A 14,429-nucleotide genomic window follows, 5' to 3' on the forward strand; every position below is an offset into this window, starting at 1 on the left:
TTTAGGTATCTGTCCTCCACTGAAAGCCAATGGGAGTTGGACACTTAATTTCCTTAGGTGCTTTTGAATATCTCATCCTGAAATTCCATTTTGTGGAATTGTGCCAATCCCCCTGCATAGACAAATAAATTTGTTAGTCTCTAAGGTGCCACAAGTACTCCTGTTCTTTTTGCTGAATACCTGTGTCTCTACCCTGGCTTCCTGGCCGGAGAGCAGACTGCAGCCAGCATTTTGGCAGGGCTTTAAAGGGGGTTTTACCCCTGCCCTGCCACACACACCTTTAGGTAATCTACACAATAAGATTCCAGGATTGTCACACTGAAGCCTATTGTGTATGAAGAGTCAGTGTGAAGTTTAGAAACAGCTACAAGCATGGCTGAGAGCTCTTTTTTGAGACTATCACCAGGTTGAACCATCACTGGATTTCACTGTTCGTTACCAGCCAATTTTTAAGTTCCCAGGCATTTTGCCTTTATAGATTATGGTGAGGTGGCCAGCTACAGTAAGGTGTGTATCTATGACATACCAAGACTCCTAGACCATTGTGATATCAGAGGTGACTCAACCAATCACCACCCTTACTTGACACTTAATTTGCATGCAGCAATTTCATTGGTTGTAGGAGAGAGACTGCACAGATGGTGGATTACTTAGCCCAACTGCCACAGCCATATGCCCAACCACCACCTGCGTTCATCAACAATCTCCCACCACAACCCGCCCTAGACACAAATCCACACAACTACCCACACAGCAACACAACCAGCAGACAATAACCACAAACACATGTAGCCCCTCGCCACAGCACACATTCCTCATTCACCACCTGCACAAATCAAGACAACTCTCTCAGCACCACACAATCCACACACAAATCAACACAAGCATCCACACAACACAACCAGCAAACACAGTAACCCCAGACATCACTTGATAGCCATTCTAGTCCTCTGAGTCAGTGTGAAGCAATAAAAACAGCTGCAACCTGGCTGAGAGCCCTTTTTGTTCAGAATATCACCATGTTCAGGCATCACTGGGATTCACATTCTCTTACCAACCAATTTTTTAAGTTCTCCGCCATTTTGGGCTGCATGACTTTATGAATTACACTCGTGTGCCAGGACAGGCTTTCAGCTTCTAGTTCATTTTAACTTTCCTGGGCATCGCTGTGTACAAATGCCCATAAGATCTAAGGTCAATGCCCAGCTCTGTCAGAAGTGACCTTGTCAAACCTCTCATCCCTTTGTAGAAGGGATGAATGATACCTGCAGGGCTGGGACAGTCACACCTTTATTAATATTAGCCAGCTGAGGAGCTGCGACTTGAAATCATGGTTTCCTACTGAATCCCAATACAGTGTTGGCTGCTGCTGGTACATGCTCCCACCTGGGGCTCTCGTGCCATGCCTACCATGTGTGAGGCTCCGTGGGGTTCAGATTCCTGGCCTTGATCTTCCACAAAACTTATAGGAAACCCTAAAGGGCATCTGCACAAACCATGGCATATGTGGCTACTTGATGCACTAATGGAAAATTAAAAACTCTCCGGTGCTCCACTGTGGTCACCCAGAACAGACTGTGGAGCATATAACGACTTAATGCCTGATTCACAAATAGGAAGGAGCGTTACACTCCGCTACTCCTAATGCAATTATCTGGCTTACCCACCTGAACGTAAAATTATAGTTGTTGCTCTAAATCTCCATCATCCAGAAGAAGAAGAAGAAGAAGAAGAAGAAGTGGGGGCAGGCTGTGGGGCTGGAGCATGCTCAGTGGAGTCTTTTTAATTTTTAGAACCGCGTATTTACAGTGGGAGGGAGCTATAGACGTTTATCGTACCCCATAAATGAATTCTTCCAGCACTTTAAACATCTCCCTTGCTCTTTTTTCAGTTCTCTTTTATTAGTTTATATATTTCTAGTGAAGAGGACCCAGATCCCCAAATGAATGGGCCAGGCACTGAAATACCTTTGAGGATCTGTTTGTTGCTGAAGACGGTTTACCTGGGGCAGTCTCAACAGAGCTAAACAGATTGGCGCTATTTCCTCCTTCCTCCATGATTCTGTGTCTAGCATACGTGGCCCAATTTCATACTGGCTTTTTTATGATCTTTAAGCAGGTTCCCTATAGCCCACACACTGTTCCCAGTTTCTGTGCCACACCGGTAGAGGTGACCTTGGATTCTTAACCTTATTGTAGCAAAATTAAGTCGAAGAGAGGATGACTATTGATGGAAATTCTCCCATGTTCTGCATCGCTGTATTTAGTCCTTTAGAATCAGGAAGGTAAGTGCTCAGCGAGATTATTTCTGTACGTAATGTGGCATTAAGGAGATTCAATTACTTTTCTCACAAAAGGAATTATTGTTGTTTTGTACCATTGGCTGACACCTAAAGGAACATGAAGGCCGAAGAACTAATGCTACTCTGGGAGCACAATGAAGGGAAAAGCGCTTTTATCTTTTATGTTCAATAAATAACAAAGGAATGGCTCAGTGCATAATGTATAATTGTAGGCACAGTTTCTGAGGCTGTGCAGGAAGATCAGACCCCCAAAGCTCTTTTCAACACATCTAAAAATGTTCTTCTGTCATTCTAGGTACCAGCAGATATCAACTTATTTTTTGATCGGTGATACATTCACCCTTTTAGTTCTGCAGGATGTAAATGGGCATGGCCAGGAAATGTTTTCCCATCCCACTGCTGACAAACATGACTGGAATTTAACTTGTCGCCGTAAGAAGTCCTTGTGTAAACTTCTGCTGATTTCTAGTGTGATTTGCAATCAAGGACAAATGAGCATGCCCTGGTCTCTCGCTCACGTTTGTGCAAATCAGGAATAACTGCCTGGAAGTTGATGGACATTTGGGTTGAGGGAAAAGCCAGGCCCCAATCATACGTATAATAAAGGAGCACATCAAATGCATGACATGGCACTTAAAATGCTGGCAGCAACCTAGCCACGCTAGCTCCCCGCATTGCTAACATTAGTCAAGCTGAACTGACGTTAGCAAGTGTAACACAGGGCCAGCTCCAGACACCAGCTGAGCAAGCTCGTGCTTGGGGTGGCAGATTCTACGGGGCGGCATTCTGTCCAATCCTAGGGCGGCACAGCCCCTTTTTTTTTTTTGTTCGCTGCTCTGGTCGCCCTGTAGGGGACAGCGGCACGGAGGAGGGGTGTGCCCTGCTGGGAGCAGGCTGCGTGCTCCCTCTGCCCCAGTCAGTGCCAGGTCTGCAGAAAACCCGGAGCCCTCCCGGTAGGCGGCGCAGTGGTCAGGGCCGTGTGGTGAGCACCCCGCTGAACCCCTGGCCACCTCTCCCCCCGCTCCCTTCCTCTTGCCCTCCGCTCCCTTCCCCTCCCTCCGCTAGCCGGGGCACATCTGCAGCGCAGGGAGTCCCCCTGCACCCCGGCTCCGGCTGCCCCGCAGGTTTTTTTTTTCCTGCTTTACCGCTCCGGTTGTGCCGCAGGGTGGTTTTTTTTGCTTTGCTGTTCCGGCCACCCCACCCCACCCCGCTTTTTTTTTTTTTTTTTTTTTGCTTGGGGTGGCAAAAAAGCCAGAGCCAGCCCTGAGCACAGGCAAAGGTGAAGCTTCTCTCTTAAGGCATGTCTGTACTGCAATCACAAGGTGTGATTACACCTTGAGCAGTCACACTCAAGATACCTTTAATGGAGCGGTAAACCTGCTGCAGCACTTGCTTCAGCACAGTCTAGTCCAGCCAGTAATTACCCAGGGTTTCGGTGGGTTTGTACAGCCTGTGCTGAAGTGCGCGCTGCCACAGCTTCACTGGCCTGGGACCTGACCTCACTCTTTTAAAGTTAGTGCGGGTACGTCTACATGAGCTGTGATCACATCCCTTCATTGCAGTATAGACATATTCTTAGAAGAACAGAGGTCTATTTAAATGCATTGAAACAAGTATTAGCAGGTTTTCATAATAAAGTCCACAATAAGCAGTGATATCACTACCTAACCCTGCTCAGTATGGAGTGTTCCAGTATAACTGTCGATAGGGGAATTTCTGCAAAAATTGAGGTAAATCTCTGGGTCCTTTAAATTAAAAATTAAGACACCCATTGGTGCATTAGTACCGTATATTCATTGCTGGAATCTTCTGTCATTTCAGAATTGTCCAGTTAAACAAAGAGCCCTGTCATTGTTGGTATAGCTGAGCCAAAAGTCCTTGGGTAAAATTTTCAAAAGCACCTCAGTGGTTTAAGATCTCAAGTCGCATTTTCAAAAGGGATTTAGTCACTTAGGCCCAGATTTTTAAAGATATTTAGGTGTTGCTCTGCTCAGCATTGCATGGCCTAAGTGACTTGGACAGCTAAGTCCCATTTTCAAAAGTGAGTATACACTTAGGCCCAGATCCTAAGACATATTTAAGTGCCTAACTACCCTTGAAATAGGCACTATTTTGGCCAATGTACATAAAAGAATAAATGGACACAAATCAGATGTCAAGAATTATAACATTCAAAACCAGTCGGAGAACACTTCAGTCTCCCTGGTCACTCGATTACAGACCTAAAAGTCACAATATTACAACAAAAAAACTTCAAAAACAGACTCCAACGAGAGACGGCTGAATTGGAATTAATTTGCAAAATGGACACCATTAAATTAGGCTTGAATAAAGATTGGGAGTGGATGGGTCATTACACAAAGTAAAACTATTTCTCCCTGTTTATTCCCCCCCCCCCACTGTTCCTCTCAACTTCTTGTCAACTGCTGCAGATGGACCATTTTGATTACCACTACAAAAAGTTTTTTCTCTCCTGCTGGTAATAGCTCATCTTAACTGATTACTCTCCTTAGAGTGTGTCTATGGTAACACCCATTGTTTCATGTTCTCTGTGTGTATATATGTATATATCTATCTTCCTACTGTATTTTCCACTGCATGCATCCGATGAAGTGGGCTGTAGCCCACGAAAGCTTATGCTCAAATACATTTTTTAGTATCTAAGATGCCACAAGTACTCTTGTTCTTTTTGAGGTATTACTGTGGCTCTTTGGCAATGTACATAGGTAAATTCTGGCTCCTTCTCAGGTGCAGGTTGGCCACCCCAGCACTAGGCTCCTGGCTCTGGCCTGCCGTAGCCTGACTCCAGGAGAGGGTTCCTGGCTGTGAATCCCAAGCAGAGGGAGGTGCCTCCCTTCAGCCCAGACATAGGCACCCAGCTACCTCTGAGGGGCAGGGCTTAGGCCGCTCCTCTTTCCTCGGCACTTCACTCCTGGATAATTTACCCGCCACATACTCCACTTGCCAGCTTCTGTGAACCCCATTCCTAGTGACTGACTCCCCAGGCACTGTATGGGGACCTGGGGGGCCTGACTCGGGGCTATGAATTCCACTGGGCAGCAGGGATCGCGCCCTGGAGCCCCACTTTCCATTGGTCCCTGCTGCTTTAGAGTGTAGCCAATGAAAGCGGCTGAGATGCCACACTCTGTCTCCCAGGTAATCTCTGATTTTAGGAGCAATCGTCTGTGCTGAAATTAACAACAGAAATGGAGACACCGGGAGAAAGGCCCATTCTCTGGCTGCTTTTTCCTTCCTTCCTCGCTCACAGGCCAATTAGCATTGCAATAACCAGCTCCCACTCACCCTGGCTTTTGTGAAACGAGGGCTGTCAGCTCTGCTTTGGGTCACAGGCGTACGTGCAAAGGAAACCTCCTGGGCTGAGTGGAAGAAGCGTTTCATTGCCTCTTCGCTTAGGGTGGAGATGAGGGATGCTGCAACGGCAGCCTCGTGCAACCAACTCCATGGGTGCTCTTGGGCTCAAGCACCCATGGAAAAAAATAGGGTGTGCTCAGCACCCACCAGCCACATTGGTTCCAGCCCCAGGGCTGGCGGCCGATCAGCTGTTCGGGGTGCATAGAGGAGAGAGCGGAAGGCGGGTAGGGGGGGTGCCTCGGGGGAGGAGCAGGGGTGAGAAGGGGTGGAGCACCCACTGGGGAAAAATGCAAGTCAGGGCCTGTGACCCCTTCCCTCACTGCACTGCCAAGATCCGTCTGCACATGGAATTAGGACTGCAACAGGACAAAGTCTTGCAGGTTGTGCCAATACAAGCATGGTCATGTCCTTCATTTGACACTTCCTGTTGGTGGCGGGTGCCTGTCAGGCACCTTCAGCGCTTTGTTTAATGAGCTTATCCACAGGGTGTAGAACAAATCCCATGTCAGGTGGCTTTCAGGCAGCCAAAGAAACAGCAGCTCCTCTGCTCCTGCCTGAAGCACTCAACTAGAGACTAGTGTAAGCTGCAAAGTGGCCATAGGGTGCACTGGGTAACGTGATTCATATGGCTGATAGATCACACCATTAAATGGGGTCCTCATGAGTTGAGTGGCAGGTGTTTGCAATGAGGATTCTGAGTTCACCTCTTAGTCCAGTTTTTAAACACAGAGGGAGGGATGTGATGTCCAGATCCCACATAAAGATGCTGATACTATCAGTGGCACTTACACGCCCAGGTGCCCATTGGAACACCCCAGGGTGGGATCCGGGCTGTCGTGTCAGCTCCAAGTCATGTGGGGTCAGTTCATTACTTGGGAATGTGACTGAACGAGCCCTTGGTGCTCAGCTGGGACTGCCTGGCCGTCTGCGGAAGTCCAGCTGCTGGTGCTGCTTTGGAATCCCCTAGTGGAACTGGTACAAGTGTGCGACACTGTGTGAACACGGGACGCAGCATGGAGTTCTGAAGCCAGCGTTCAAACACGGGCTGCTGCATTATATGCCTAAATGGGTGATGTCTGCGCCCCTAGGACCCTGCCTCACACAGGCACATAAGCAAATAAAGTCACAATGAAATGCATTGACCTTCCTCCCATTCATAGCCATGTACCATTCATAGCTGTTACTTCAGCTATGAAAATAACATAACAAAATAACATAAGGTTATTTTCTACTGGATCTAGGGCCCAATGCTGCAATCTTCCACTAGCAGGATGAGCCAGTCTGTTAGAATTTGGATAGTGAGTAACTCTCAAACCAAATCAAATGAACTCAGACTTATTTATGCTTCCGAGATAGCAGAGAAGCCACACAGGAGATGCCACTGTTTCTTGGGGAGCTAGTTCAAGTTTTAAAACCCACTGAGGAAGGGAGTATGTTTACTGGTTAGAGAAGAGGACTTGTATCCAGGACTCACTCGAGTTCTATTTCTGACTGTCACTGACATGCAGGTGACCTGGGGCAAGTCACATCACCTCTCTGTGACTCAATGTCCCCATCTGTAAGATAGGGAGAATTATACCTGTCCTACAGAAGGGTGTAGGACGGCATAACTAGACTGATCATTTGTAATGATGTAGTTTGTAGTACCCGCACGAGGAAATAAGGAAACAGATCAACAGAGCCAGACGTGTACCCAGAAGCCTCCTACTGCAAGACAAACCCAAGAAAGAAACCAACAGGACTCCACTGGCCATCACATACAGTCCCCAGCTAAAGCCCCTCCAACGCATCATCAGGGATCTACAACCCATCCTGGACAATGATCCCTCACTTTCACAGGCCTTGGGTGGCAGGCCAGTCCTCGCCCACAGACAACCTGCCAACCTGAAGCATATTCTCACCAGTAACTGCACACCGCACCATAGTAACTCTAGCTCAGGAACCAATCCATGCAACAAACCTCGATGCCAACTCTGCCCACATATCTACACCAGCAACACCATCACAGGACCTAACCAGATCAGGCACACCATCACCGGTTCATTCACCTGCACATCCACCAATGTAATATATGCCATCATATGCCAGCAATGCCCTTCTGCTATGTACATCGGCCAAACTGGACAGTCTCTAAGGAAAAGGATAAATGGACACAAATCAGATATTAGGAATGGCAATATACAAAAACCTGTAGGAGAACACTTCAACCTCCCTGGCCACACAATAGCAGATCTTAAGGTGGCCATCCTCCAGCAAAAAAACTTTAGGACCAGACTTCTAAGAGAAACTGCTGAGCTTCAGTTCATTTGCAAATTTGACACCATCAGTTTAGGATTAAACAAAGACTGTGAATGGCTTGCCAACTACAGAACCAGTTTCTCCTCCCTTGGTTTTCACACCTCAACTGCTAGAACAGGGCCTCATCCTCCCTGATTGATCTAACCTCGTTATCTCTAGCTTGCTTCTTGCTTGCTTATATTTACCTGCCCCTGGAAATTTCCACTCTTGCATCCGACGAAGTGGGCATTCACCCACGAAAGCTCATGCTGCAAAACATCTGTTAGTCTATAAGGTGCTGTTGCCGGCACAAAGGCCCGAGGCGACAGCAACAGTGGTTCGTTGCCCGGAGTGCCTCGCTTCAATAGACACACCAGGGTGGAGAAGCAAAAAAAAAGTTTATTTGAGATCTCAAAGTAGGATGCTCGGAGACACACGTCTCAAATCAAGCACCCTCCATACAAGCAGCTCTCTCTCTTTATACATGATTTTAGCTAAGCATCTCTATTACCCCCCACTGCCCAGCTCCCCCTTCTCCCCCCCTCCTCCCTCCCTTTTAGTTCCCATACAGCAAATACATTATAAAGTAGCAATTACTCTAAACAGGTTAAATCATACTTGGCAGAAAATACATCATCTCGTTAGTAACTTTTCTTGACCGGTCATTCTGTTTCACTCCCTTCAGCCAGGTGCAAGCAGGCTGTATAATTGCCTCCTGGTACTGATAACTAGTTGCCACACATTCCATTCTTTCCATCTGGCCTGTGGGGTTAATTAAAGTCTAAACATAGAAGCGGTTCGGGCAAGCAAGCCGGCCAAAGGCCTGATACAGGGAGGCCTTATTGGCACTGTCATTTTCCACCCTTCTGTTAACACTGGGCCATGCCTGGTGCCACCAACAGTGCCACAGGATTCTTTGCTGCTTTTATGTAGTTTGTAGAGTGCTTTGAGATCCTTGGATGAAATGTACAAAAAAAATGAAAGCAAAGCTAAACTACAGTGAAATAACCAGCTTTGACACAAGGCATCAAAACCCGAGTGGTTCAGACTGAGGGGCTGGTATCCTTCCGTGACTCCAAATTGTGCTTACTCGGTTCCTGTGCTTGGGGCAGAGATGGAGTTAAGGTGGGTGGGTTAAAGTGGCTTCAAACCACTTTTGTGCTCCCCATATCCTGAAGCCATGCTCAGCATTTGGTATAAGTTAGAACAGCCTAAAGGCTGCTCTAACATACAGTCTATTTTCCATGGTCCTCTATGAGTGGGGAATAAATGCAGGGCAGCACAAACCAACTACACCCCCTCCCTAACCCTGCTCACTGCCTCCCACTTCCCACCTCCAATACCCATTCTGTGTCAGCGGTGGGGAGCAGGGCCGACACAGAGCCCATATGCCAGCTCTAGAGTAGCTGGAGAGGCCTTTTTCTTAGGGAACTATTTCTGACCTCTGTAAGGCCCCTGTACACTGCTCAGATCAAGATGGAGCATTGCATGCTGGGACCTGCACTTTGCATAGACCACACCTCCCTATTAAAGATGTGGGCAGCTACCTCAGGTGCTACAGAACTCTGTGCATTGCAGTTTGGCTGTCTCAGTCATGATGTGACTCAGGATTTTGTTCTAACAAAGACTGTTGAGTCCAGCAGTGAAATCAGTCCCAGGGAAAATCCCCTTCCTTGGCTTCTGGCTGCAAAGGCTGCAGCAGCAGTCACTGTGCTGAGTCAGGGAGGAAAAGGCGATGGTGTAGTTGGGGATCAGCCACTGATGCTAATCAAGCCTTTCATGTGCAGTGTTTCCCCTTTGTCTTGATTTGATCAGAGAGGATTCCCCAAGGAGGGCCTGGGAAGGGGAAGCATAGGAGAGTTTTAGGAAGAGGCTTTCCAGTGACGCTACAGGTCAGTGCAGAAACAGCTATGGCTGAGACATGCGGCTATTTGAGAGCGACATGTAGACAGACACGGATATCTGGGAGTGCCTCTTTCTTGGCGGACAAGTAATGCTCTGCGCTAGATTCAGGTTCCTGTCCCAAGCCCCAGCTCATGCTCCCCAAACGACATCAGCCAGGGTCAGTGTGGACATGCCAACAGGGTGGGGGCATTTTGTCCCTCATCACCGGCCAGTTCAGAATATCCTTCTGCATCCCACAGGGCCTCATGGAAAGCTCCTCCTCTGGGGAAGGACTTGAAGAAAGGGGAAATTATACTCTGAAGCACTGAAGAGACCAGTGGAGAGGGGAGAAGGGGGAAATACCAAATATACTTACCTACCTTTTTACATGTCCCCATGACCCATTGCTGCTGTAAAGGACCAAGCACCCCAGTAAGGGGTTAAGGCCTGTTTACATGAGAAAGTTATACTGAAATAACATGAACTGGCCTTTAAACTGATAGTGTTAAACCAAAGGCTGCATGTGCACTCTTATGTTGGTGTAAGAATGGCTTATGCTGGTTTAATTCAACTTGTTCCAAATCAACTTAAGTTAAATAGAATCCCCTCTTACAGCAAAATGGGTAGTTTGTGGGGGAAAAAAATCAGTCTGAAAATGCAGTTTGTCAAAATCAAAACATTTTGCAAGAACGTGTCAAATTTCACTGAAATTTTCAAAGGGAACAATTTTGACTTTCTTGTTTTGTTTCAGTCATGTCAACCATGTCATTCTGATAAAGTGAAAATGGTTTGTTTCAGCGTTTATTACAGTAAAACCTTTGTTTTAATATTATATTTCATACCCCACATAATCTATTTGATTTAATGTTTCAGTATAACATAAAAGTCTAAATTCAATGTTCTGACATTACTGAAACAAAACATTTCAGTGATACCAAATGGAAATTTTTGGATTTTTTTTTATTCCATGGGAAATTTCAAGATTTTGGATTTTTGTTCCAATTTGGAATTATATTTTTTAAATTTCAGAATTTCCCATGGAATGGAAATTCTGCCTTCTGACAAGCTCGAGAAATAAGCATGTCTCCTCAGCTTTTTGCACAGCTTTAACTATATTGGTTTAAATTCTCAACTCACGCTATAGCACTGCAACTTTCTTGTGTAGTTAAGATCCTGTCATGTGAGTCATGCTTCTGAAGCGAAGGGTAGGCTCATCCCTGCTGTTAGCCAAGTCATAGCTCAGCTCCCAGCTGTTCTATCTCCGATATAGGCAGTTTAAATTCCCCCTTTAGTGCTCAGACACCAAACGATTGCATGAGTCATAGTTACAAATAAAGTTGCGGGGAATCTCAGCAAATCTTCCAATGACCTTGGGCTAGGTAGTGGGTTCATTGTCATATCAGGTTCTGAAACAAAAACTTCTCATTGCTCTAGTCACAGCCTGCTGGGTTCAGTTGGATCATTGAGTATCAAGGCCTTGGGGCCCTCAGCAGAACCAGCCTTAGCATTTTGAGAGGCTGGTCTGAGAAATTGTGTTGTTTACCATCCTGCACCTCCACCAGTCAAAACTGATTCCTGGCCACCTTGATCACATTGCTCTGCACAGGCCTGGTGTCAAGGTTGTGGGCCTGGTCACCCCACATTTAGCTGACTCTATTTACATATGAACCATATGTGTGAATATGTCACTCCCCACACCAGCCTCCTGCTGCAGAGATAGAGCCCAGCTGCTTGTTCCTTTCAGTCTTAGTGACTGGTCCACATTGCTTTGTGTCAATGACACACTGAAGGGTCATCACAAGGGGAAGGGCTACAAACTTATGTAAGCAGAGTCTGAATGAGCTTTCCCCTGACATCTAGTGGTGAGCTGTGGAAAAGGACTTCAGGAGGTGCTCTCGTTTGCGTGGACACACCCACCCTGCCTAGGGGTTCAGCATAATGGGACTGCCTGCCCAAATGATAACTTGTGGCTGGTGTTGGATCCCCAGTCTCCTTGTTATTGGGGAAGAAGTAATAAAAGGTTGTTATCCTTGTTGTGTGAACCGAGGGCAGCAGAACTGTACCTGGCATATCCTGATGGAGGGACTCACCCTCAACTTAATGGCAGGCGCTAGGCAGGGGACATGGGTTCTAAAGCTCAATGAATTGAGAGGGGGTGGGGATAGTTATACTTGCTGGAGTGGGCCCTGTTTAAGGGTTTTAAACACCATCTGATCCTTTCTCTTTCCACAGTAAAATAAAAGAGTCAATTTAGGCTCAGTTGAGAGTCTTGTTACATGCTGCAAAGCTGAAATCACTGACACTTAGGTCTAAATTTTAGATCTACTTTGGGACAGTGTCTCTATTTCAAGAAACTGCCCAGTGTGCACCAGCAGTGAGGCCCCCCCATGAACAGCTGAAATCACTGAGAGCTGTGTTAAGTGTGTGTGTGGGGGGGCTGAAGATATCTTGGTGAGTGGCCAGCTGGGCAGCTGGTGGAGAGGCACAGCCTGCAGGGCGGTTGGTGGAAAGAAGTGGCCGGCAGGATGGCTGGCAGAGAGGGTCAGAGCAAAGCCCCACAGAGATGCATGGCAATTGGCTGTTGGGGCGATGAGCGAGTGCCCAAGCAGCAGAACATGTAAGGTGCCTCCTTACCCCCCGTTCCACCCAGAGTGGAAGGTGAACTCTACGGATGAACTTCTGAACTCTGGGGCTGCACTGGCCAAGGACAGCAACTGTGAGTGGGGTGCAGAGAAAGGACGGGCAAGTTAAAGGAACTTTTGGGTTGCTGGACTTAAGAACTTGAGGTGAAAAGGACACTGCCCAGCTTACTTGGGGGTAGGTCTTTTGCTCATGATTTATGTTTATGAATCCTAGTTGCGGTGTTTTCCCAAATTAATGCTGAGTTACTTCCCTCCTTTTATTAAAAGTTTTTGCTACACTCAGACTCTGAGCTTGTGAGAGGGGAAGCATTGCCTCTCAGAGGCACCCAGGGGGTGGTGTGTAATTGTCCCAGGTCACTGGGTGGCAGCTCGAGTCGGTTTTGTGTTGTATTGTTGAAAAGGAACCCGTAGATACTGAACCCAGCCCTTGTTGCTGCTGGCTCCACCTGGCAGAAGGGTTACACTTAAAAACGAAAGATGAAACTCCCTTTTACAGTCCTTGCTCCTGCAAATCATGGGGACCCAATTAATGGTTCTAGCCACCAATACTGTGATGTATGAGTTGTGGCAGAAACAAAAGCACCCAAAACACAATGTCTAGTCTCATGGGGATCCTAGAGTTTGTGGCCGGAAGCCAAAATTCACCCCTAAATTGCCAATTTGGATGGCCTATGGTGGATGCACTCCCTCAATCAAGGGGCTGATATGACCTCAGACTTCTCCTCTGGCTGCTTTCCCCCAACCCACCACCATCACTTCACCAGGGATGTGGTGTTTTCTCCACCAGTTGACGTCTTTAAAGCAAGGTTGGGTTTCTCTTTCTAAAAGATGTGTTCTAAATCAACCTGAAGTGGTGGCCCTGATGCCTGGATTACTAGGTAAAATTCTACAGCCTGGGTCACGCAGGAGGTCGGACTAGTTTACCATAATGGCCTCTTCTCGCTTAAATCTATGAAAACCTCAGTCACATCTGGATTGAGCTCCAGACACCTTGCTTTCACTTCTGCCCCAGTCTGCACCAGGCACTGGCTATGGCACTGAACCAGTCACACGAGACACAGGTGGGAGAATTTCTCAGTGATATTTTTCACCAACTCCGCTGGGTGTTTTTCACAATGCAGGAATCTTGTCAATTTTGACAAAATGGCTGGTTTTGTAACAAAACCTGTTCAAATGGGATTGCTCACAAGTGATTAATGTCAAGCCAGATTCTCTCCCAGACAGGCTCCTTTTCAAGTGGGGAAAAATCTCCAGAGCTGTGACTCATTCTGCAGTTCCCTGGGGATGCTTTTCACTCTAATGGCTGATGCACCACCCAGGGGCCAGAAGAACTCACAGGAAAATCCAAAGGAGGAGACAGGAAGCTGGCAACCTACTCACATGTATCTCAGTTCTGACTCTCTTCTCACCAGGACCTCTCTGATCCTCTCGATTTTAAAGAGCTCCCCTTCTATGTCACCCACGGTTGTAGTCGAATCAGCCATGGAAACAATTTCTTCTGCAAATGAAACATGAAATGAATTGGGTTAGAAAGCAGGAGACAAGAAATAAAAGTGACTTGTTGATCTAGGGGTTTGATTCTTGCTTTGGACGCACAAGGGTTTCTTGTTCATATCCCAGAAAAGTCCTTGCAAAGACACGGAGAAAGTTAAGGAGCCACTTGATCACAGTCTGTAAGTACCTGCATGGGGAAGAAATATTTGAAAATGAGCTCTTCAATCTAGCAGGCAAAGGTAAAATCAGATCCAATGGCTGAAAGTTGAAGCGAGACAAATTCAAACTGGAAACGAGGTGCACTTTTTACAGCGAGGGTAATTAACCTTTGGAACAACTTACTGAGGGCTGTGGTAGAGTCTCCATCACTGACAAGTTTTAAATCCAGATTGGCTGTGTTGCTAAAAGGTCTGCTCTGGTTCAAACAGGAATTAATTCGGGGAAGTTCTCTGGCCTGT

At 46.9% G+C, this 14,429-nt stretch overlaps 1 protein-coding gene across 2 annotated transcripts in view; it reads right to left on the reverse strand.

Annotated features, from left to right (window-relative positions):
- Positions 1-14,429, reverse strand: part of LOC123347057 (bMERB domain-containing protein 1-like) — a 55,412-nt gene that overhangs the window by 24,359 nt on the left and 16,624 nt on the right. For both annotated transcript variants that reach the window (XM_044984496.1, XM_044984497.1), the window contains exon 2: positions 13,858-13,975. In XM_044984496.1, the coding sequence (XP_044840431.1) occupies positions 13,858-13,975 (118 nt within the window). The remainder of the gene's footprint in view (positions 1-13,857; positions 13,976-14,429) is intronic.

The sequence above is a fragment of the Mauremys mutica genome, chromosome 12 (genome assembly GCF_020497125.1).
Source record: "Mauremys mutica isolate MM-2020 ecotype Southern chromosome 12, ASM2049712v1, whole genome shotgun sequence".
NCBI classification, from domain to species: domain Eukaryota; kingdom Metazoa; phylum Chordata; order Testudines; family Geoemydidae; genus Mauremys; species Mauremys mutica.